General features: G+C 40.6%; 2 protein-coding genes across 5 annotated transcripts in view; one reads left to right on the top strand and one right to left on the bottom strand.

Moving 5' to 3' along the window:
- LOC141802745 (retinoic acid receptor alpha-A-like) overlaps positions 1 to 19,083 on the top strand; it is a 246,419-nt gene extending 227,336 nt beyond the window's left edge. For all 3 annotated transcript variants that reach the window (XM_074686452.1, XM_074686451.1, XM_074686453.1), the window contains 3 exons: positions 924 to 1,128; positions 7,065 to 7,223; positions 10,484 to 19,083. In XM_074686452.1, coding sequence (XP_074542553.1) covers positions 924 to 1,128; positions 7,065 to 7,223; positions 10,484 to 10,809 — 690 coding nt within the window. In that variant the 3' untranslated portion in view covers positions 10,810 to 19,083. The remainder of the gene's footprint in view (positions 1 to 923; positions 1,129 to 7,064; positions 7,224 to 10,483) is intronic.
- Positions 19,084 to 20,593: 1,510 nt separating this feature from the next.
- top2b (DNA topoisomerase II beta) overlaps positions 20,594 to 25,823 on the bottom strand; it is a 31,220-nt gene continuing 25,990 nt past the window's right edge. The window contains exons 31-36 of one of the 2 annotated variants that reach the window (XM_074686670.1): positions 24,537 to 24,762; positions 23,695 to 23,777; positions 22,087 to 22,167; positions 21,761 to 21,889; positions 21,576 to 21,661; positions 20,594 to 21,179 (exon numbers count right to left, since the gene is read on the bottom strand). In XM_074686670.1, coding sequence (XP_074542771.1) covers positions 21,024 to 21,179; positions 21,576 to 21,661; positions 21,761 to 21,889; positions 22,087 to 22,167; positions 23,695 to 23,777; positions 24,537 to 24,762 — 761 coding nt within the window. In that variant the 3' untranslated portion in view covers positions 20,594 to 21,023. The remainder of the gene's footprint in view (positions 21,180 to 21,575; positions 21,662 to 21,760; positions 21,890 to 22,086; positions 22,168 to 23,694; positions 23,778 to 24,536; positions 24,763 to 25,823) is intronic. The other variant, XM_074686671.1, reaches the window with a different exon arrangement.

Raw genomic sequence — 25,823 nt, forward strand, 5'->3', positions numbered from 1 at the left:
TTTAATACGGCAAAATGGCAGATTGAAAAAGGTCAACCCCAGGGTTACAATGCCAGTTAATCGCAGCATTTCAGACCAGTGCTCATAGCACAACCATCCCCTTAAGTGGAGCCAAAATATCTGGAGCTCCCCCTGGTGACTGGCTGCACTACAGGTTAAATTAATAATAATAATAATTAATAACTTGGTCCTAATTTTGTTCACACCTTTGTTTTATTGAAGCAAATTTTTAAGTATTTATTAAATGTTAAAAAATGGGATGTGATTTAAGGAAACACAACAAATTTTACCAAAGACACCACAGAGGTTTGGGAGCCACTTAAAAAAAATAAAAGTTGATTGGTCATGAGAAGGGTTCAGAGTTTTTTTCAGGGATCCATCTTTTTTTTTTTTTTTTCATACAGTGAGCACCATCACAGGAGTCACTAAACTTTCCATAACACCTACATATGAATTCAGCTGGTCTGCCTGGATTAAGTAATTGTTAGGTTTCCTGTTTGAAAATGATGTGTTCAATGGTTAATGTTTGTGTAACACAACTGCACAGAATGACTAATCAATCAAAGGATGCAGCTCCAAGATTTGGTAAGAAATTTTAGTTTGAGTTCAGTGGCTTCGGACAGTTTTTCAGACAAATATATGATACGTCTGATTTTGGACATAAAGACAGATGGGAAGTAAGAACGGCCACATGACCAAGGTAACCCCCTGGTAACCTCCCTCTACCAGTGTAATCCAGTTAGGCATGAACTGTAGTGTTGTATTAGTTAAGGTTCAGCAGTTCTGGCCCATTTTAGCAATAAGAGAAGATGATAAAGCAAAAATCCACTTTAAGATGTTAAAAACTCATCTTTAGATCGAGCCTCTCTCTTTATGTCACTGAATTTCTTATTTCTGCTGACTCATGTTTCTTTCCTTTTCAGATTCTGCGCATCTGTACGAGGTACACCCCCGACCAGGACACCATGACTTTCTCCGACGGGCTGACCCTCAACCGGACGCAGATGCACAATGCTGGCTTCGGCCCGCTCACCGACTTGGTGTTCACGTTTGCCAACCAGCTGCTGCCCATCGAGATGGACGACACGGAGACAGGCCTCCTCAGCGCCATCTGTCTCATCTCTGGAGGTGGGTGAGCCGGGGCAGCGTGCAGGGTGCTCAGTCAGGGGAGGGGGACAGCAGGACAAAGGACAGGTTTACATTATAACAGACTGAAGAAGAGGACAGGAGCATTAGAGTCAGCTTAACCTCCTCAGCAGCAGCTGTCATGGAGAGCTGTCATCACCTCATTTATAAGTTATGTTCCTTCTTCTACGGCTCCTGTTTAAACTTAAGCTTGATCCAGTATCATATAGCTTTCACACTTTTTATGTTTGATAAAAACAAAGTTTATTTAACTTATAAACACAGATGACAGAATATGGATTTTTCTTACTCATGATCTGATGAATGCACCAAACTCGCTCTGTTATAACTTACAGTTCATGCTTATTTGAAATTCAAGATCAAATTTCAAGAACGTTACTTTACTATAAATACACTCTGGGTCTGTTTTTAATGATAATTATAAAAAATAATGTGGACTTGTCTGGCGTATGTTGCTTATACTCACTCTAATAAGACATTTTTTAGTGCAACCACAAAACCATATAAGCCGAGGCACTGTTAAAATGTTGATCAACTCTGAAATTAATGATTTCCAACTTTTAATCCTTATATTTTATTTGAAAGGGTGCAAAGACAATATAGCAAATGTTGAATCTGAAATATGATACAGTTTTATTAATGTGTGCCTGTTTAATATTTGACACAAGTTATGCATCTCAAAAAATGATGGGACAGTAATGACAACTTGTGAAGATGTGTCTAATTTTAAAAATAGCACCCAAAGGAACTTCCCCAACTTATGAGGTTCATTATCATCAGGTTAATAACATGACTGGGAATAAAAAGGACACTTCAGAGAGGCTGAGCCTCTGAGAAGTAAAGGTCCACCACACTCCAAGGGACCAGGTGCACACTTAGTTTCTGAATAATTTCAGAATAATGTTCCATGGCAGAAAATTACAAAGAATTAGTGGATTTCATCATCAACTGTTAATAACATTGTAAAAAAGAAAAAAAAATCAAAGAATTTGGAGAAATCTCTGTGCAAAAGGGTTAACTCTAGAAGTGCTAGAATTCCATCACTGCTAGGAGCGGTTATTTTGGCGCTGGATTTGAAACATCCTACCCCGTCTCTCTGAACACTTAATTAAGTAATTAACACATCACTTTTGTGAGTATATAACTCTCAGAAGAAGAAGAAATACATGTTTATACATAATTTAGCACATTCAAAAAGGCATTTTTCTGTGACATCGCGTCAGCATCAGACTCAACCACTGTCTAAATCTTGCAGTACTCTGACGCCTGAGCAACCATCATCTTTTTCCCCTGATCCTTTGCACATACTCGATTCAAACTTTGCCTCCAAATTTTTACTGTTCAGAGTTTTTCAAAATAAGAAAATAGACCAACTAGAGTGATACCAACTCTGTGGCCTGTTTCCATGGACCACTTATGGAAAATTATGTAGATTGAGTGATACTTTATTCTCCTTCAATGTTATCTATATAGAATCAATTACACATTCAAATATGGACACTTTTAAGAAAAGTCACTGACACTTAAGTTGTGTTTTTTCATTTTAAAAGTTGTGGCAATGAAAAATTCATAAAGATCAAAATTAGGTTCTGGTGTTAAAGCCAATATGACTGAGCGGACATGATCTTTAGGCCTTCACTGCACTGAAAACAGACATGACTCTGAGTGGGCTCAAAATCACTTCAAAACCTCTGAACACAGATTGTTAGTTTATAGATAAACACAGATCAAAACTGATCTAGAAACACCAGTGAGGCAAGTGGAAAAACCTTCCTGTCCTAAGGATTCAGAGCCTGACATTTTTTTAGGAAATCAAGGACGCCAAGTCCTCCATTCTACAAAGGAAAAGGACCACCTGGCTTGTTATTAGCAGACATTTAAGAGCTTTTATCAGTGGTGGTACATACAGTGGTGCCCAGGGGAAGTGGTTTCATGTATTACATTACAACAGCATGGCTCTGTTGTAGAAGAGTCCAAGAGGTGATGCAACAGGTCAGTAAACATGTCCCCGAATTAAACGTGTTGTTGATATCAGCCTTATTTTTTTTTTTTTCATTGAATGATAAAATGTTTTAATATGATGTGATATTTTCAATTAAACACAAGCTTTACATGATGTGTTACAAGAGGCATGCATCCTTCATTTTATTTACTCAGCATTGCAGGAAACTAGAAAAAATAAAATGTATGGCAGCAAAAGATATAAAAAGTACAAAAAGTGGTAGGCTGTAATATAGCTCAATGATTATCTTGAGAATCAGATATATTCAGTGATTAGCATCTGTCTGCAGAGAACCAAAACTCAGGCTGATTTTGTAACTTGGACACGTCAGATTTGAATCATTTTGCAACCCGATTGCATCATAAATGCAGCATAAACTCTGATTTGAAGATATCAAACAGATGTGAGAGATTATCAACTAATCCACTCCAAATTCAAACCGTGCCTGTCTGCTCCTCTGTTCGACATCTTCAGCCTGTATCGATTCCTCCAGTTTAATGTTGAGCAGAGCTGCAGCTCAGTCTGGGAGGAAAGTAAGCCAGCCTCCACAGGAGTCTGAAACCAGGTCAAACACAGGTTGATATCAGTGAGGCAGCACAATCCTGACTGACAAACAGAGAGGAGGGGGGAGGAGGGGGAGGAGAGGTGAGGGATGACATGCAGGTGTGTCACTGCAGCGACAGTCAGCTGAGTGTTCAACCTCCCAGAGGAAATAATCCAGCTCTGCTTGTTTTCCACCAGGAGACACGTCTAAATCTGTAATGTCAGGATACACACGCATCACACACGCACATATACACACACACACTGTTTTACTGTACGTCCACTGACAGTCACACAGCATCAGCTCTCCTCCTCCTCCTCCTCCACCCTTCATCTTCATTGCTGCGGGATTTTCATCCAGTACTTTATATTCTGAATCCTGGAGCCTCAGCAGATATTACAGGCTCTTGCATAATCCAGGGACAGTGTGAGACGCCGCTGATTGTATCTGTGCTCACACACCTCCACCTGCTGATTTCAGAGCACGCACTGCCACCTTCTGGCCGGGTGAGGAAATGTGGGTGTGTGTTCAGATCTAGATCTGTCTGGAAAGTTATATGTTACACATCAGTCTAAATACAGAGAGCGCCACATTCAGAATCTTAAACTTTAAAAAAATGTTGTGGAAATTTATTTCTGTTGCTAAATTTTCTGTAGGGAATCTTTTTTATTTCACCTCAGGACATATTGAGACATTCTTATTTCAGTGTCCATGAGGACACAGAGGTTCCTTTGGTTAACATCTGTTCTAAATGACAGCTAGATGTTTGGAAAATATGCTTCAGGCAATCAAATAAATCAAAAGAAAATAATCATTTATCAAAGCTCTGTGCAGTTTGTGCTTGTTTTGTGCCAGTCCTGAGCAGAGCTGTGTCCTCTTATACTCATGTTAAGTTTAGTTTTAAAAACTTTAAAGCCCTAATGGAGGTAACTTGTGGTACAGTACAGCATGCAAACATTAAATTACACCAGATGTATCTGATTGGCAGCACTTTGGGGGACCACAAGCTCAAAACAAAAGTCAACAGCAGGATAAAATGTTTGGCATAAGCAGAGAAGATTTGGCAACTTTTTTTCATGGGCACAACCTACAAACTCAGCTCTGCTGCTCATCCCACAAATTAATAGGGCTGGATGCCTTTCACATTTGAAACAATACGGTACCAATGCCCGATACCTGGCAATCAGTAGCGGTACTCAACGATACGAATTGTTGGTACTTTTTTGTGTTTATGTGGTAAAAAATATCTATTTGTTTAAAAATGAAATGCAAAAATTTTTCAACTTAACATATTTAGTCTTCACTATATAACCTTGCAATGCTGTGTTCAAGTCCACCACGGGAAATCACCTACTCTCCCACCCCCTCACAGTCACAAGGATGCATTTAGGTACCTAAACATGGTACCTTTAAGTTTCACGTGAATCAGTACCCAGTACTTTTGACAGAATTCGGTCAGTACCTATAAAAGTACCTAGTTTGGTACCAGTCCCTACAAATTCATGTTCTTTACAAATGTAGCACCATTGAAAAGGGAAATAAACAAGTTTCATAATAATAGACGATTTATTATTAGGTAGCTTTCTCATAACAACTGGACATGAATTACTGATTTTTTTTTTGTTCTAGGATCATATCTACAGCTATCATAGAAACAAATTAATTGATACTTATGTAATGAACATACCTTCGACTTATGGAGCTCAGATCTGTCCACATACGTTTTAAAGCCAAAATACATCAGATGCATCCCTGGTCTGGCTCCACTCCCAAATGTTGCAGAACTGACTTCCCACTCCTTTGATGATCCTCTTTGTTCATGTTGAGCTGTAAAACCTCAAACCTGTTGACTCCTGACCTGGCTCCACTCATTATGTAGGATTTTTGTTACAGTCAAGTTATATATGCCCTGGTTTTGACACAGTTTGCTTCATTTTGAAAGTCTCTTAAAATTTTATGAAGTTTTCTGTGCACAACTTCCTGCTTATGGTGGATTGATGCGTCACAACCCCAATCCAGCAAAAACAGGATTGTTGCGTATCTGCTGCAACCTGCCGGAGTAAAGACACCCCAGACTGCACCATAATGGATCCAGTGTGAGTTGACACATCAGCATAAATAGAAACCTATCTGATCCTGTGCCACATCTTGTGTACTTGTGCCGTAACAAAAAGCAAGATTGAGTGGGATAAGAAGTCAGGCATAGAAACTACCATTTTAAGTTGACTACAACAACAAAACAAAATAACAAGCGCAGCCAGGCTGGGAGTCAACAGGTTTGAGGTTTACCAGCCCAACATGAATAAAGATAGGCTCATCAATGGAGTGGGAAGCGGGAGAACTCCTCAGTCTCGCGACTCCAGCTGTCTGACGGTCCTGCAACCTGCCAGACTGATGTGAGTTGACATACGCAGTCAACACGCAGTGAAGAGTAGTCCGACCTGAGACTCATCTGGTGTATTCCCAGTGTTATAACTACAAGTCATCTGTGTTCTGTGAAGTTGATTAATGATTCAGTTTCAGTTTAACAAAGTTTCTTCTCTGCGGACATGTGGAAAGTGTGCCACATTAACCCCCCCTCACTGATTCTCACATTAAAACTTGTGTCTAAGTAATAAGAGGTTTTAAGCACAGATATATTATTTCAGGTCAAACAGAGGTGAACTTGTTGTCAGATTCACAGAAAGTTTGAGCATGACATCCCTTATATATTACATGTCACAGCTACCAAAAACTTTCAGCAGACAAAATTTTCTCTCTAACTTTGCTGTAAGTGTTTGTGAGGGTGTTGGTGACTTTGGAATTGGGATTAATTAAACAAAAAGGCACCAATTAATGCAAAGTGGACCACTGGAATATGCCCACACACCATCACTGCACAGAGACACTTTGTGGTGCATTTCATTATTTAGCTGGCTTGTTAATTTGATCTTTTTGGCTCATTAACAAAAGTTTAGCAGACACTGTATGATCCTGTTGTGAACGGGGCCGTCTGTGCAGAAACATGGTCTCCGTACAGCTTCTGATCTTTACACAAAGTGTCTGCTGAAAGGTTTGTCGTTTCCTCCTGCTGTTTGAGACTTAAAGACCTCAGCTATCAGGGCTTAGCACTCAAAAGAAAGGATCCAAATGAGTTTTCTGCTCATCTTATCTAATTGTCAGGATCTCTGCAGAATCTCCTGTGCGGAAAATGAGTTGACATAATGAGATAAACTCTGCTTCTTAATCAAACCGGCTTCATGCTGAGCTGCACGCATTAGCCTGCAGCTTGTCTCAATCAGATAAAAAACAGACACAAATTTGTCATCGTTGTGCCATGAGTCTGACTGAATTTGTGTGTGTGCCTGTGTGTGTGTGTGTGTGTGTCTGCAGACCGTCAGGACCTAGAGGAGCCCTCGAAGGTGGATCAGCTTCAGGAGCCGCTCCTGGAGGCTCTGAAGATTTATGTGAGGAAGCGTCGGCCCAGCAAACCCCACATGTTCCCCAAAACCCTGATGAAGATCACAGACCTGCGCAGCATCAGTGCTAAAGGTAGGAGGGAGTCATCTTACTGTGTGTGTGAAGGGAGGAGGAATGCAGCAGTGTGCAGAAAATTTGGCAACTGATCGTGGTTTTCTCAGACAAACTGGGTCATCAGACAGACAGGACTTATTTGTAGTTGCAGTCCTCTCAGCGGCTGTAAAGGGTGAAGACTTGTTCTAGTTTTTCAGTTTGTAATAGCCCCATTTGCATGCACACACTGGCTGAATACAAAGATGGTTCATGCATCTCTGTCTCATCATGTTGTGCCACAATATTCCGCGTCACTTTTTTTACTCATGCTGATGTTTAGGGCAGGTAGAGACACATCTGCAAAGAAGCTGCATCTCCTCCACACATCACATTATGCCTGATTTATGCATCTGCTTTAAATCAATCCTTTAGAATATATCCTAAGCTTGCATTGACACGTTCGTGTGTATTAAGCCCACACTGGTTACCTGACGTACACCCTCCTCCAAACTGCAGCCACACACTGAAACAATACTGACTGTAAGCTGTGATTGTGATTTATCTGCTGGGAAACATCATATTTCTTCGATTTGCAACATTTTTGAAGTCATCGTTCATCAGCCCTCTGTTGTCTACTCTCTTTTCTTCTTTGTAATAATTGTAATATTATTAACAGCCAAATTTATGAGCTTTATCAGTGATGATGAAATAGTTTCACTTTTATACAGTGGGGAAAATAAGTATCTGATACACCTCAAAACCCCGAGATCTTTCTATTCTGCCATTGTAACATACCGGTATGCCATGAAATGCGAATCAATTATTTAAAAATCATAAATCATGCTTTTCTGGATATTTTTTTTAGATTCTTTCTCTCATAGTTGAAGTGAACCTAGGATAAAAAAAATTGCAGACTTCTCCATTCCTTGTAAGTAGGAAAACTTGCAATGTATCAAAGACTTATTTCTTATTATATATGCCTTATCATAATCCATGATCTAAAATTAGATAATCGGCGCCAAAATCAGTTCTTTTTCAATATCTGTGGTCAGATACTGAGACATGCATTCATCTGTGCATCCATTTACAGCATGTAGAGTGACAGTCACTTTGACAACACTACATCACCAAAATTTAGCAGTGAGAAGTGAGTTGACCAAGCTGGGCTGTCAGAGACAAAAGGGATGTCAGAGCATGGGAAAGCTGAACAGGAGAATGATAGAGCACGGGCCAAAACATGGGCTAAACTGTGTGTGATAATGTTTGCTCCAGTCCACAGTCAGCAGTTATTCTGCAGTGGTCTGTTCAAACTTGAGAGTCTATCAGTAAAATGAAGAGTGAGGTTATGTTAGCTCTGCTTGGTGAGGTTGGAGTTGGTAGATGAGCACTGGTAGGACATAACCACAGCAAATAATCTATTAGATAAGTAAGTATTGTTCATCTTCGTTCTAAAATTTGAACAAATACTTAACTATCAAAGGAGAAAGGTGTGATGTATCTGTTATGCATCAGGTTGTGTCATTTTGCTTTTTCTTGAAGGAGTAGCTTTCAACCTCCCAAGGAGCAGAACCATCATACAGATAGATCTATCAGACTGTAGCTTAAAGCAGGACCCCTGTGAGAGGGAAACACACCCTCACGTTTCCTCCTCTGCTCTGGCCTCCTGTTGTTGGTTTACACAGTCCACGGTTAACTTTTAGAGCACATTCTGGACCGGCTCTGCTGCTGAGCCTTTAACCCTTTATGATCCTCCTGCCCCTCTGCAGACCCCAGCCCCCTGACTTTGGGCTGACCTGCCTGAAGATGCTACTGTGGACGACCCTGTTCTTTATCCCTTCTGTGTCTGTCTCCAAATCCCGTCTTTTAAACTTTCCTTTTTGTAAGGTTGCATAGCTTTATCCTGCTGCTTTAACAGCTTATGTTCTTACTCATACTTTTACTGTTTGTGCTTGTCTCCTAAGCCTTTGTTTTTGAAAGTATCACTTAGTCTGGGTCTCACTTTTGGTTTTAGTTTCTCTTCTTTGTTTGATGTCCTCCAAAGCAGCTTAGCTTTGCTTTAAGACTTCTCTTTAACTTAAAATACTGTTGATTCTTCAATGTGCCAATTCCTACAACTTTAAGTAGTTTTGATCATTAGTTGACATGATATGATAAAAAAAAAAAATCACAGACTGAGCATTTAAACCTGCCATAGGTTTTATTTCAGAACTCAGTGTTGGTTTACTAAACAGTTATAAAAGTTTCAGCCTTTGACAATGAGTCTTTTTTTATCAGCAGAGTTTGTTCTGCTGTCATAAAGACATAGAAGTTATCATTACATGCAACGAATAAGAATCTTTGGTAGTTAGGGAGACCTGGAAACATGGTGGAGGTGTACCACAAGCCAAAGAGGAGTTCCTGTGTTTATGACCCTGGAAACCAAACATAGCACAAATTTTAAGGCAGTTTTAGAGGTGATTTCTTTGTTATAACAATGTCTATTGTCAGTCATTCTATACTGTAGGAAAGTCTGCTTGTTTCTCTTTTAAATAGAGCCACATTGTAAGGCAAGGCAAGGCAAGTTTATTTATATAGCACATTTCAGCATGGCAATTCAAAGTGCTTTACAGGCAGAACAAATTATAGAAAACAATTAAAATTCAATTAAAAAGGAGGTTTATTAAAAAGATACAATAAAACAAAACAACAACAAAAAAACAAACAAACAAAAGATTAAAATAGATTTTAAAACAGATTTGAAAAACAGATTTTGAGATAAAATTTGCAGTGCAAAATTAAAGACAAGATATTAAAATGAATTGTTAAAATGCTCTAATAAAAGGCCGCTGTAAAAAGGTGGGTCTTCAACCTGGATTTAAGTGAGCGAAGAGTTTCAGCAGACCTGATATTTTCTGGCAGCTTATTCCAGATATTTGGAGCATAGAAGCTGAATGCTGCCTCTCCATGTTTAGTTCTGACTCTGGGGACTGAAAGCAGACCTGATCCAGATGAGTGGTCTTGGTGGTTCATACAGGATCAAAAGATCATTGATGTATTTTGGCCCGAGTCCATTCAGTTCTTTGTAAACCAACAGGAGTGTTTTAAACTCTATTCTCTTACAAACAGGAAGCTAAAGACCTCAGAACTGGACTGATGTGATCCACTTTCTTGGTCTTTGTGAGGACTCTAGCAGCAGCGTTCTGAACCAGTTGCAGCTGTCTGACTGATTTTTTAGGGAACATGCATTAGTGGGAAGAGCAGCAGAGCTTAGTCTGTCCAGTTTTCATCATTTATGTTTTGCCCTCATCCCTGTCTCACAGGAGCAGAGCGTGTCATCTCTTTGAAGATGGAGATCCCGGGCTCCATGCCTCCGCTCATCCAGGAGATGTTGGAGAACTCAGAGGGACAGGACGGCCAGAGCAGCAGCAGCAGCAGCAGCAGCAGCAGCAGCAGTAGCAGTAGCTGTGGGAGTGGGAGTGGCAGTGGCGGTAGTAGCAGCAGCAGCAGCAGCAGCAGCACTTCAGCGGAGGCGGGGGCCAGCCCCAGCAGTAAGGACAGCTCCGCCGAGGACGTCCCCCCTGCTGAGTCACCTGAGTCTGTGGACACAGAGGAGGCCACAGCCACACCACCCAGCGACGAGCCCTAGGAGGTACCCACCTGGTGACTCCAAAACTCTGTGTGACATTCCTTTGCACAAAAAAAGGAACAGCCGGGCAAGGCTCCGACCTCCTATAATCCCTGAACCCCTTCTCCTTTGCTTGGTATTACGTTATCTTTATATCCTCGTCCTATTTTCTCCCCTAATATCCCTCCTTAAAAAGAAAATGTTGACACGGAGGCCTCAAAGGATCAGCGCTTTGTGTATACTTCTGATTTGAGCTCTTATTTGGCGTGGCGTCTCTGGGACAGGGACTGTGACAGGAGGGCATGGCCCTGAATCTGCCAGAGTTGATACTCCTCAGGTCTCCTGTGTAAATTCTTATCTGCATGACGGGAGTTTGATAAGTGGTTTTACTCGTCTCTCTCTCTCTCTGTCTCTCTTTCTGTCCTCATCTCCTCATCTCTCGTATTGTTGGCATACGTACATTGTACATACCATTGTATGGTTAGATCTCTGTTTCTATAATGAATTTTGTGGTGCTTTTTCATTGTCTTAAATATTATCTTTGAGGCGATACATTGAGGTTTAAAACGGGACTAATTGTAAGTCCCTGAAAAAGTTATCTAGAATGTTATTGCATATAGACATTATGGAAGTCTAATATTTTATATTTGTTCCTATATTTAAAACTGTTTTTGTCTTTTATAACACTCCATGTCTCTACATGAGTGAGTGTACATCCACACCGCCAGAATGCAAAGCTTCTCTCCATATCGACAGCCGAGTCTGTTCAACCGTTTCCTCAAAGGAGGGAAGCACAACAGCAGAAGCCTTTGATACACACTCATCAGACCGACCGCATCTGTCCCACTCACTGTCTCGCCATGAAGCGCCGAGACCTGACATACGAGATTAGATTTAGAATGAGTCGGTCTATGAGATCAACTCAATCGGTGTCTGCGACTCTTCACTGAATCAGTTTAACTCACTGTCCAAACAAATCGGGTAAATTAGGCCGCTGAAAGACGCCAGAGATTTTTCTGCAGCGGGCTGTGATCACATCGGACGCTTCACTGTTAGTCTGTGCTGCAACTGGACTGTGGTTCAACTCATGATGCACTTTATCCTGATTATCTGATCAGACAGCAGGTTCAACTAGACGATGCTGTGCTACAGTTTGTTTCCCTCATGTTTCATTTGTTGCTTTTGAAGCACCTTTGTGCAGAGGACTTTGTCTGGCTCGACTTAAGTCCACTCACTATTTTTGGACCTAAGTTCCCCCAACATCATTTTACTCCCTGGGGACAAAGCATGAGATCTAAACCCAAGTGGAGCTAGAAGTGAAAACTGGGGAATTCAAATGTTAGTACAACAACAGTGATGCTGAACACGAGTACCAGAATTTACTTTCTAGAGTCACATTTTGCATGTTAGCAAGCTCGGGATGTAGCTAGCATACATCTTCTCTTGCCTTCAGTAACAGAGAGCCAGGAATACACCAGGTGAGTCTCCAGTTTGGCCCCTAGGAGGCTTGCCTACCTGATGCAAATGAACACAACTTAGAGGATCCAGTGTGAGTTGACTCATTAACTTCAATAGAAACTTATCTCATCCAGTGCTGTGACCGAGCAGAGTCAGACTGGAGATGCATCTGGTGTTTTTTGGCCATAAAGCTCACCCTATTGGAGCAGTGGAGCAGGAACAGTCAAGAATGAACTAAATTTAGCATCGAATGAGCATTTTAGCAGAGAGTCATTCAGTTATTTAAATTCAGTGTAAGCTAACGTCATTTTGGCTGAGATCACAGTCAACCTAACTTACTAAGATAATGCCACTGGGGAATGAGTTTCTCTTGCATGTATATGCCTCAGTTAGCAGTAAGTCAGAAGAAGTGACCAAGGTTTGGCTGTCATAACTTATATGCAACAGTGCATAGTTGTAGAGCAGTCCCCAGTCAACACATAGGGTTAGCCTCTTGCTAATTTGTTTCAGGATTGTTTTGCTCTGGCCGGCCGGTTGAAGGTCCCAAAGGGGGTCATACTTATGTCCATAAATCTCTGTGCTTCTATTCTGGGACAAGGACAGTGATCCACTTAAATTGGCTGATTGAACCATAACTACAAAACTCTGCATATCAACATGCTGACTGTTACTCAACTAAGCTATTTGGAGGTATTTTATCACATCAGGAAAACAGATGTTACATGTGACCTTAAAACAGGCTCAAACAAGAGCTAAAGCAGAAAGACCTACCTGAAAGCAGGTTCATTTTAAGTTGTATAAGCAGCTCAAAGGTGCTTTAAAACAGAGGCTCAGCAAATCAACATTGTGTACCAGAGAGCGATTATGACAAAGAGACAATGAGCTTGTGCTTAAAGACCAGGGCCTGTTTGTACTTGTTGTGAAAAGAAATTGATTAGCAGTATGTATGAACAGAATAACAGCATTAATTTTAATGGAGGTAGATCCCACCATTGCAGGCACTAACAGCAGGATTACTGCACTTGTTAGGCAGCTTAAAAGATGGTGGACGTCGTCCTCATGTGTCACCGCTGAAGAAGAACTGTGCGAAGAGAACAGATGTTTGGGAATGGAGCGAATCCTTTGCAAAAGTATGACAATGTCGAGATATACAGCAAAGACGTTCATGGTGTCATTAGTCAGTTGACCAATTTTTGGCAGTTGTGTATACAGTTAATTTGACAGCAAAATGTGTCATTCATGATGCTACATTTTGACAAGTTGTCCTGTTTGTGTAAAAACTGGACATGCATACGAACCCAGAAGATGAAACTTATTGACTTCTTGTCAATAAGAATGACCTTTAGTATGACTTTGAGAAACATGTTGCTCGAACTGTGCATTCAGCAAGCTAACAGCCCAGTAAGATCATACAAAACTAGAGGTAAAAATGGAGCGAGGACACATCAGAGACATGAAAACTGTTTACATGTAGAACCGTGTTACTGAAGGTTTAAACATATTCACATGTGGTTTGGTCTTAGCTTTGGATCACTCACTCTTGGTCTGCTTTAATTTAGTTTGTTGAGCCTCTAAAAACATGTCTTGTGAAGCCAGACTCATCTTCTTTGTGTCATCTTTAAAGCTAGTTTCTGGGTGTTATAAAGGATTGTACTCACCAATGATTGTTAACATCTCACAAACCAGCAACATGGCTAAGAAACAGGTCCAACAGGGCTGGAAAAACAAGCGGTCAGACAATCAGTTTTACAGAAACCCTCAGGGTAGTTTTTTGAAAGGTGAGATAGAAATTGGAACATTTGTGACCTTAAAGGACTGACAGGTTCAGTGTTTATTATTTACTTCACAGCATGGGTTCTTTTGTCACTGTGTCACCAGATTTTATAGAGAGGATTAGCATGGACAGATACCTGTCAGCTAAACAAACTTTGTAACCTGCTATAGTACTTAAAAATGATCAAAATGTACTAAATTTACTATCTCAAGCTGAGAATGTTTCAAATAAATCGTGCCAATTAACACCAAAAGGCAAAGAGACCTTGATATATATTAAGATCCAGATCTATATTCAGATTGGAAACTGAAAATCTCAACCCACGAGACCCTCTTTGCTGCATGCTCCACTTTGGTCTCACACTTTGGTGGATTTGGGATAAAAATCATAGCCAGCAGAAAAGATCATGGCTAAAACTACAGAACGACCCAACTCTCAGCTCTGTTGTTGTAACACATCTCCTTTAAGCTCTTACTGTCTGTACTGTAGTTCCTCCATCGCTCCTGCGACCCGATCACAACCCGTCAACTCTATAAAACGTCCCTCACTGTCGGTCTCCTGAGTGTGTATCCTCCGCTAACAACATGTACTACCAACTGAACGCACATTGGCTCTGTTATGGCCTTACCAACAGAGCTCCTCAACCCGCTCTCCCTTTTCAGAAGTGTCTTGATCGAACCGGTGAATCACGGGGGCAATGCAATCCTTAAAACACGCTGATGACCGGACCGCGTGGCTCGGGAACGATTGTACACTACGGTAGAAAGCACACGGCGAGGCGGGGTCCACAGATCCTCTAGGAAACACTCGCCTCGCTCTTCAGACTTGAAGTGTAAGCTACATTTAACGATGCAAAAGGAGATTCCAGACGACCTTTGAACCCCCTGAGAAGTGCAGTCGAGTAAAGCCTCTCGTTGGACAGTAGATCCAGCTGAGCTCTTAATCTCATTGGCGGGGAAGAAGGCGGTGTGTTGTACATCAGAGGAGGTGAAATTAACAGATGATCCTAGAAAGCTGCTTTTCTCCACACAGCTGAGGTCACACGATAGTGAACAATAAGAAATAACCTCCATTTTATCTTCTTATTGGACCCAGATCCCTCACTACCCAGCATTCCCTGTAGGGTGATAATTGGCCCTGTTACTTTCTGATATCAGACGTTGTTAACTCACAGCAGAGGAGACAAACTAACTGAAGCACTTACAGATAATGAACCCTTGTTGAGCTAAAACAGAACAGTGTGGAAATGAAACTCTGCAACCACAGGAGAAACCAAAGTTGAGCTTTCAAGAAATGAAGCACAAACTTAGACAAAAGTTTACGAGATGCCTCAGTTGTATTCAAACGGGAAGGGAGCAGTGCTTCTTCAGTCTCTGAAGACATATTCTCAGCAGACCTGTTTCCACCAAGCAACAGGCCAAGTGGTCCGGTACGGATCAGTACAGTTTAGTACGGGTCAGATTGGTAAAGCTGGATCCTGTTTGCAAACTGTGCATTTCTTAGTTGGCGGATGCCGATAGCTGCGTAATAACATGACGGCATAGCAGTGTGACACAGTGTACCCCACAAACAGATCCAGTGAAGAGGAAAAACCCAACAGTGTAAGCTGTTAAATTCCGACTGCAGTTAGACGCAGCTTTGTGATGCCAATTTCCAAAAAAAAAGAAAGTTTTCTTCACAAAGTCAACAGGAGCTTTGAACATGGCTGGGTTATGCATTGCTCTTTATTACCACTGTTGTAATGGACTGCAGTGTTTCTAACCCCACCTCCTGGGGTCAGATTGGTATGTCTGGCACCCCAGCAGAAGGGTACCAAAAAGTGGGGCGGTACAGGTCAGTGATTCGGGGATCCGTCCTGGTTTTGGAAGGGAACGCCACAATCTGCGTGCTGTACCAAGAAAACTGAACTGCTGAACAGAACTGAACTGAACTGAACTGCTTGGTGGAAACAGGGTTTTTGTGGACTTCCTTTGACTGAAGAGTCCCAAATTGGTGGCGAAATGCCAAACTAACCAGAGGTGTCATAATTGAAGAGTGGAAACCAATGGGTTTCATTTCGGTAGCAAGAAAAAACCTAATTTCCTCCCATAGAAAATATGTACAGTGTTGTGACAACTGCTTGGAAAGATTGCATGAATAAAAACGCTGATTTAGGACATGGTTTAGAAGCAGAGTTGTCCTGCACTTGTTTTTTAGCACAATTTTTTTTCCCCATAACTCTTATCCTTAAAAACCTTTACATGGTTTGCAGCCAAGCAGACAGAAATGAGTCACTCTGCTTCTCGCGTTAGATCCAAAGTCTGAAAGTGAGACAACCCTTTAGGGCAGTGAGGCGGTCTGGGTCTCAGCAGCACATAACAACAAACCCATCTGCATCCATCCCTGCTCAGAAATACATATCATAAGGGAAACCAGAGCTGTTTCAGTTTTTCGTTTTAACGTGTTTGAATGTGAATAATGTCATGGAGTCTGTCAGAAGAATGATATGCAGTGTTAAGGAATACTTAATCTCAATGTAACATAAGGAAATGCTCTCCCTGGGTTCTCTCTGCCTCACTCTCCTGGTGAGAGATGTAGGGAGGCATCTTGGTGTTTTCTTTTTGTTTTTTTGTTCTTAAAGATGGAAAACCTTCACAGCCGAAGAATGTCCACATCCACCCCTAAAGCGTCAGGCTCCGCCCTCAGGTGCCCGATCGCCGCAGGGACTGTTCTCTGTTCCTTTAGGAAACAGCTTCACGATGCTGAATTACTCTTGTTCGTTTCTGTTGAATGTTGTACCGACGTAACTGTAATACTCTACTATCTAGCTCACTGCAGAGATGTTATATAAATGGTGTGTGCTTTGCATTCCAATTGGCAGCTCTGTGGAAAAAGACGCTCTGTTATTGTCCTTGGGAACATCAACACATCCAAGAGAAAAAAAAACAACAAAAAAAAACGAAAGAGGAGCTGGAACTCTGTGAGCCGATCTGAGCTCCACACAACACATGTTTGGTTTGGGACAAAGAGGAAGAAAAGTCCACAAACGCAGGAAACGGACGACCGAGTCACCTCAGCAGATATCTTTGATAACTTCTGTTCCTGTTTCATGTCCAACAACAGAGCTGCTCCCCCTTCCTCAGCCAGGAAGCCGATCAGCTGTCGTCAATCAATCAAACCCAATCAACTGACAGCTGATTGGTTAACAGGTCAACCACTGAGCTAGGGCTTGACTGATATGAGGCTTTGAAACACACAATATTCTGTTAAATCAGCTGATCAGCTCCATCAGTCAGTCTGAGAAAAGTAATAGATAAAAGATGTCAGTCCATGTCATTAAATATCAGTTTCCTGTGAAGAATGCCTTTCTCCTTTAACCTCCGCTTTGAATTTCTAGATCCCAACAAACTATAATAGCACTCAGAGAGCCCAGACCTCCAACAAGCGTATTGTGATTGTCACGCAACACTTAAGTCCCTCTTTAATGTTATACTCCCTTTCAGCAGACTGTCTGCTACAATTTGGTGTTATTACCTGACAGTGTTGAAATTATGATGATCAGTACATATTTCATATCTTAGTGTCCAAATTATTACCAGGATCTGGATCGTACTTTTACATCTGTCAGAAATTATTGTGACCTTGTCCTGTTTTTTTTTTGCAAAGCAATCCGACCATTTATCGTGGAGTTATATACACATATGGTGAAAACAGCTCTATCTCACAATGATAAAGAATCCTTTAAAAAAATCCTGGATCCAGACAGTGATCCAGATCGCCCAAAATGTAATCACTTCTTTCTTATCCCATTTTGAACATTTCCTGAAAATTTCATCACGATCAGTTGGTTACTTTTTGAGTTATGTTGCTCACAGACAAACAAACAAACTCTCCCAAAAACATAACCTCCTTGGCGGAGGTAATTAATGATTAATACCCAGATCAAACAACAGTCAAGTCCCAATCCTGCAGCATTTTTAGAATAATGAAAATGTGGATACAAACCAGCACCGTAAGATTTGATTATAACATGATCTGTGTCAGAGAACAGCTTCTCTATATTCATTTAATATCTTTACTGGAGCCAGCCACCAGGGGGAGCTCTGAAGATTTGGCTTCACATTGAATATCTGTCAATCCATCCATGGTTACATCCCATGGTTATAATCTTTTCTTGATCCATCCATTGGTTCATAAAGTCTGACATGAAACAGCTGACACTAGAGGTTTTTACACTTGGGACACTTAGCGCTGCACATGCTACAGTGCATTAGTTTGATGCTGCTTGTGCAGAAGAGCATTTACACATTGATATGTTGGCATGTTAGCAGAGGGATACCTGGTGTTATCTGACTTCCATTATTCTGGGATGGTAGTTCTTGACACATGATTTTTAGATGCTGTCTGTTTCAAAGGTTTTTAGAGAAACCAACAAACCGCTGATAACTTTAGCTAGCTGACTGATGATACATTGAAGTTGGCATTGTTAATAATGTAAATATTTGCAGCTTTGAGTCATTTTATCACAAACATTGATTTGACTTTTAGCTTGGAGGCCGACTCAGTTTTTGTTTTTTGTTTTTTTTAGTGTCAACACAGCGTTAGCCTACATGCTACAAGTAACAGAAGACATCAGGTGTAACAGGTTCAACAAAAAAAGAACAATATAAGCCTCACCTATCAGTCCATCCCTAGTGAAAGGAGCCAGAAAACATGACTGTGAACCTCAGAATCAATCATCACCAGCAGCTCTGTTGTCGTCCGTCCTGAAGGTGTTCTTGGTAAAAACCACAAACTGTCCACAGTCGCCTTTTTTCCATCAGTAACCATCAGAAATTCCACCACCAATCACATGCAGTGTTGTATAGTCGTGTTAATATGAGACATGAGGGTGGAAGGGGCGGGGGTACTGAGGATTTTTTCCCATCAGCCCCTGCTACCGGCCCGTACGGTGAATTGGACCTCAGGAGCTGCTCCGAGGTCAGAGCTTTGATCTGTTTCAGCTCTCCATTTTAAATATTGTCTTTGTTTGTACATTAACATATGCTTTTTATGTTCATATACTGTTTAACTTTACCATGAACTGTCCTGGCAAAGTAATAAAATATATTTATTTTAAAACACCGGTGTGTTCATTCAGGAGATTAAGATCTTTACCTTTCTTTGAATATATCTTGTCCTCAAGTACGAGCTCAGTTACTTTTATGAGCTTTCACTTGAGTAAAAGTAAAATTAGCAGTCTGTAAACCTTCTAAAGTTATGGTAGAAAATCTTTTTTTAAATCTCCCCAAAGTCCTGAGTACTACTTTTTATTTTAGTAGGTTGTGGAGTGAAGGGGTTTAAAACGTCGGTATGATTTGAGCTCCACAGGAAGTCAGAACATCTCTTCCTGAAGCTGAAGTCTAACCAACAGGAAAGCGTTAACGTGAGAACAACACACATTTAGGTTGAAGTTGTGGAATATTTTAATTTCCTCTTTGTTCTTTAATTTGCACTTCCTAGACGCTCCCTTCATCAAGTCACAGCCTGCTGTGAGCTTAGGTTGAGTTTGGGTTGTTACTCATGTTTGAGCTGATTGTGGTTGGGGAGAGCAGTCAGCTGTATCAAATCTTTGTTTCCCTGAGCACTTCATTACCTGAAGGACCAACCTGTGGTTGGGACTTGCTGTAACCTCAGCATGAGCAGCGTGATCTTCTCCTCTACCTTAGTTCACCCGATCACCGAACTGTACTGCTCTACAACAGCAAAGTGCAGCAACTAAAGTTCTCTGGCTCAATTCTAAGTCCCATTGCCTCTAATTGTGGTGTAGTGTGTGCTATTGTCTGATTCTTTGTACAATATGTCTCATTAGATTCAAGATAAGCAACACCTCCTGGCATGTTTCATGTCACAATAAAATAAGCCAAAAATATGAGTTAATTTTTGATAAAAATAAATAAAACAGTGTCTTGAATAAACACATTTAAACCTAATTCTTGTTTTAAAAAACACAACAAGCAAATTTTTCTCACCCTACTCACAGATGTTTTTCACTCATTTTCGTTGGAACTTGGCTCAGTTTTAATTTTCACAGTGTCATGTCTCAGAGCTCAATAAATGACTCACTGTATTTGGACAAAGAACAAAGAAACAGAAGAGAACCACTGTACAAACCTGTAACAGTAACAGCACTTCCTGCTGTTCAGCCTTGTTTGTGTCAGAATTTTGGAGTTACTGCAAATTTTATCCCCAGTTTTTGTGAAAGGTCAAACAGAAACTTAAATGATAAAATTAATTCCACTAAATGTTTTTTCTGGTCTAAAATCAATTTTGACTGTATGAGTAGTTACTGTGCTCATCAAGGCAGTGTAGATGTCAGCCAATCAGCTGTAGGCACACTTTTCACAGACAGCTTGGAGAGTTTCTGCAGTTTTTTAATGCAGTAACTGGTGAAATGCAAAATGTAGTAAAGTACAAAACTTCACACCAAAAATAATCATGTGTAAAAAAAAAAAGAACTTAAAAGAAAACGTACTATTACACAAGGAGCTACTCAATCTCAGTAACTTGAATAAATGTTATGAGTTACTTCCTCTGGTATGAAGTCATTTGTTCTAACTCTAAAAGTGTGAGGTTGTGTCTTCAGGGTGTGAGTGCTTTCTACTTGAAGGATGCTGTGAGTAGAAACCAGCTTTAAACAGACGAGGTCAGTCATAAAGAAAAAGGCCTGAAACAAAACTGACATTTCATTGTTTACTTCAACTTCATGTTCAAAAAGTTACATATTATTTTAACAATTAAAATGTGCTAAAGCACAGCGTTCTAAACTTCTAAAAGCCGCTTTCGGACAAATACGGAACATTTCAATGAGCATTAAAAAAAGAAACCTGTATATGTATAATAAAAAGTGTAAAACACCTACACATTAGAAATCATTGAACGTCACCATTAATGAAAACAAAATGAAACAGGAAATGTACAAAAGTCTGTGGGAACACAGAGGGAAGAGGAGGAGGAGTGTGTTTGAAGGTGATCAAAGGTTGATTTAATCAAACATGTCGTCGTCTTCGTCGTTGTCCGACTCCACAAAGTATTTCACCTCCTTCTTGGCTCGGCCGCGGGACGAAGAGTTCATCGAGCTCATCATGCTCAGGCTGTTGCTGTCGTCGTCCTCGTCGTCGGATGGAGCTTTCTGAGGTTTCTGAGCAGGAACACAGAGATAATCAATGAGCTTCCACTCATGTTACAGGAAAAGTGTATCGTGATGGGCCTCATATCAACATCAAATATTTCTCACAGTGGGCAATCAAAGTCAGATACCACTGAGAGTTTGGTTCCACTTTGAACCCAGCGGGGCTTCTGCTATCAACAGATCAAGCTCTTAAATATGTCTGCATGACTTTATTCACAATGAATGTCACAGAGAAACTTCTGCTTGATAAAACATTTGACTTTTACAGTTGCTGCTCTGCACCATGTGCAAGCTGTGGCTGGTCCTGTTTAACATCTCTCCCATCACTGGTCTCAAACAAAGATGTTATGAGTTGTAAACATGTGGAACATCATCACCTTCTCTGATAAACACTTTCAGACTCACTTTGCTGGCTGGTTTTGTAGTTTTCTTCATCGGACTGTAATCTTCCTCTGAGTCTGAGCCCTTCCTCTTCCTCCCCCGACCTTTACCTGCACAAAGAGAACAAAAGTGACCAAAACATTCACCACCAGAAATAAAATCTGAGTTAATTGACTCTAATAAGAAAAAGTAGGGAAATAATGTGGGACCTTTGAGGGCTGGTGTTGGCTTCTTGGACCCGGTGTCAGAGTCTGAGTCCCAGATGGATTTGTCTGGTTTCTTTGCTTTGGGTGCTGGTGTTTTCTTGGGTTTGGGTGCTGCATCAGACGGTGTCTTAACTGTGAAGAGATCACAAAAAGAGAAATTAACCTTAATGCTGAAAGCTTCTCTCATTTCTGGTTTCCAGCTCTTGATAGAGATTTACAAACTACCCATTGATCTCTTTTTAAAACGTATCTCCACTCCTTAAAAACTGAGTGGTGTTTGTGGTGTTTCTGCATCAGCGCTCCCTCTGGTGAGCACTCTGAGTCATTACCTTTCTTTGCTGGCGATAAGCTGAAGGAGCTGTAAGTGGTGAAGATGCCGCGGTCCTCCTCGCTCTCTGACTTGGACCCATCTGCGAGGGAAGCACAGACAGAGGTTCAGATGCTTCACTTTCTGAGCGTGAAGGCATTTCTGACAGTTTGTCGAAGATATCAGTCACTGTGCTTTTAGTTCAACCCTGCAGACCTGATATGAAGATCAGCTCACAAATGCTGTCTTCACATACTACACTTCACCTTTAGTCCTACTCTGCAGGAAGAGATTTTTGGAGAGATGCTGCCCGTGTGATTTGATGTTTGAAGAATCATTTAGTTTTCAATCTTTTGTTTTAAACAATATAAAGGGATTGATTTCGTAGGTTTCTGAGCCAGCACAGCTTTAATGCACCAAGTGTACATGAAGGGCTGTGGTAGCTTACTGCTTTAGTTTTTCACCTGTCAGGTCTTACCTTGTTTGGTCCTATCCTACGCATTCATGCAATATTACTATTCTTTTATGTAAACTTAAATCACCACATTTAAAAATGTTCAACATCATATAATTAGTTAAACTCTGCTCACTCATGAAATGTAATGGTTTTACTCATGTTTTGCCTTTGTAAAGTACTTGTTATGCTGATATGGACCAATACATCTAACATCACATTGTTTATTTCAGATGACAGATTTTGTGGACTTACATTAGAGGGTCAGTTTAAGGCAGGGTATTTGCGCTCCTTATCAGTAAGGTGTAACAGAGGCAGAGTGGTGAGGCTGTGCAGCATCGGGGCAGTTGAATATGTGTGTGTAAGTGTGCAACACTGAAACCTGATGGGAAACTGTGTGAGTGCAGCATGTAGGAACCAAAGACAGCAGAGCTCTGACACAGCACTGCAGCAGGACTGTGATGTAAAGGAGGTTTGTGTCAAGGTGAGTTTATTGGTGTGATTGGTGTGTCTCTTTGATGTTAGTCAATGTCATTTATTTTTAGATCTTTTTTATATGTGTGTACATGTATACATGTATGGGTTTACCAGCAGTGTGTTAATATGGATGAATCACAACTTGTGCCATGTTTGTGTCAAAGCTAGTGGAAAAAACGGACTTATCTCAGCTCATCAAAAAAAAAACAACATTAAAATTGAAACTAACCAGGATGTTCATTCATTACACAGAAAAGGTTTTATCTGCGTCCTTTGAATGTATAATGTGAATTATTCACATTCTGCTCATTGTGTGGCATCATCAACCTAAAATCTTCTTACATAGATGTTTCAGATAATTACTATGGCGCATGAAAAAGGAGCACATTTTTTTTGCATAAATAATAAAAGAAAACATAGCAAAAAAATGTGATTACTGTTTAGCTTCTAATTTTCTCTTAAATATTGTTGAAAAAACTCTATAAAGAGCATCTGAAGTGTCAGCTAGTCTCTTTCTAAATAATGTAAGTTTACAGACTGCAGACCTGACATACCCAAAACATTTTTCCAGCCAAAAAAAAAAAGGCCTCAAAGGTGCAAACTGTAATGAACATGGGAAAATGATACACAGAACAGACAAACTCCACACTTCACTACAGTAGACATGTGTGACTGAGGCCTACATAGTTGGATACTCACCGCTGTCATTGCTCTTTTCAGAGAAGGCTGACTTGGACGAGAAGATGCTGGTTGACTCAGTCTTTTTAGCTACAGGTGTAGACCTTCAGAGAAGCAGAAACAACTTATGTTCATGTTTTCTTTTCTCGTTCTTTTTGGGCAAATTTGCCTTTATTTGAATGCAGACAGGTGAGAGGTGACACGAAATGAGAAGGAGACAGAAGACAAGCATGCAACAGGGTGCTGTGGATACACTGTTAGCATGTCAGACACAGAGCACACAAAGACACGAGGAGGAGAAGTATGTTAGTGAGAGGGGCTTTCGACCACCTTAGAAATGACCCCTTTGACAAACACAGACACATATTAAACACGTTGAACAGGATCCTGATGAGGGCTGCACGATATTATCCGCTTGATAACAACAGGCTTCACCCGGTGAGACCTCTGTCTATCACCTGCGTGTACCCACACCTGATGCTGCTGCTTTTAAAGATCATGTTTGCTGGATGCTAAAGGCAGTTGGTTGGCACAAGCCAGTGAATGCTAATGAATGCTAAACCAAATAATCGCTGTAGTTTCAAGGCAACAGTGCTGCGTGTTTTAGCCATGCAGACACATCAGAATATACAGAAACCAAGGTTTGTTTTATTCGCAAAAACAGGAGATTTGAATAAAATAATAGAATAATAATGTTGTATAATTGTTGAATAACAAGTATATGTATGTAAATTGAAAGACAGTATATGTCTGGTTTCGTTTCCTACATTTTCTTCATGCAGCAGTTTAAATCTCTGAAGATATCATGATGTTGTTTTTCTAATATCGAGCAGCCCTGCTCCTGACCAGTGTTTGAATCTTACGTTTGTTTGGTCGTTTGTTTTGAAGATACAAAGGAGACTTCATCATCATCGTCGTCATCATTGTGGTCGTTGTAGCGCTCCTTCGTCGCGGATGATGAGAACTCGTCTTTACTCGACCTCACCGCGGAGAAAACCACATCATCGTCACCGTTCTCCTCCTCGTCTGCCTCCGCCTCCTCCTCTTCCTCCTCCTCGGAGAAGTCGAACGTGTATTTTGGTTTGGAAGCTGACAGAGAGGAGCAGAGTCTGTGTCAAACCACATTATTCTGATTGCTGTGGATTCTCTTGTATAATCATTATGAGTGTTGCGGCTGGGTTACATCAGCCCGCGCCCTCAGACGCCTGAAGCCGACAGAATAACCAGACTGAGGAAACGCAGACACAGTTCACAAGTTATTTTTGGCCCCAGGCTGCTTCAAGTGGATTGAAATGAAATGCTACCAGTCAGTGTGTAACCAGCTGCCTGGTGCTGACGGAGCCGCTTATCAAAGAGTGTGTTCATACGGAGAAGGAGAGAAAAGCTGAAAGATGCATAAAGGACGTTTTAACACGCTAAAACAAGGACATTACAATCTCAAAGGACTTGTTGATTAAAACTCTTTCATTTACTCAGGCTGCTCTTGATTGAGCTCAGTTAATGTATGCAGGCCCACTCCTGACAGGATGAGAGCTTCTTTCTCTGGAGCCTTTCTTCATGCAAAATCAAATACTACACTCATAATGTCTCATGATCAGGCGGCAAAAAAGACAACAAGAGAGGAGTTTGCTTGATGTTTGATTATACTGAAGAATATTTTTATCAAAACATATCACTCAGTACTCTGCGAAGCCTGACACACTCAGCAACTAATTTACTGAGAACTATGGACCACATTGAAACAGTTTATCTCTTCCTGAATATTTCTTTTACACTGCAAAAACTGAAATCTTATCAAGTGTTTTTGTCTTATTTTCAGTAGAAAATTCCTTTTTAGACTCGATATGAGCCAAATTCCAATCCAGAAAAATGTCTTGTTTAAAGTTATTTAAGGACAAAAATGAGGTCTGAACTGCTCGTAACCAGTAAAAAAAATCTGCCAATGGAACAAGAAAAAAGTTACTTGTATCAAGACATTGTTCTAGTCTCAAGGAAATTTTCAAGCAATTTTTTCTTGTTCCATTGGCAGATTTTTTTACTGGTTACAAGCGATTCAAACCTCATTTTTGTACTCTGATAACTTGAAACAAGACATTTTTCTGGATTAATAAGTTGAAAGTGGCTCATATCGAGTATAATAAGACAATTTT

This window comes from Halichoeres trimaculatus, unplaced genomic scaffold, assembly GCF_033239565.1.
Source record: "Halichoeres trimaculatus isolate MK-OKI-2021-1 unplaced genomic scaffold, fHalTri1.1 fHalTri1_scaffold_14, whole genome shotgun sequence".
Classification (NCBI taxonomy): domain Eukaryota; kingdom Metazoa; phylum Chordata; class Actinopteri; order Labriformes; family Labridae; genus Halichoeres; species Halichoeres trimaculatus.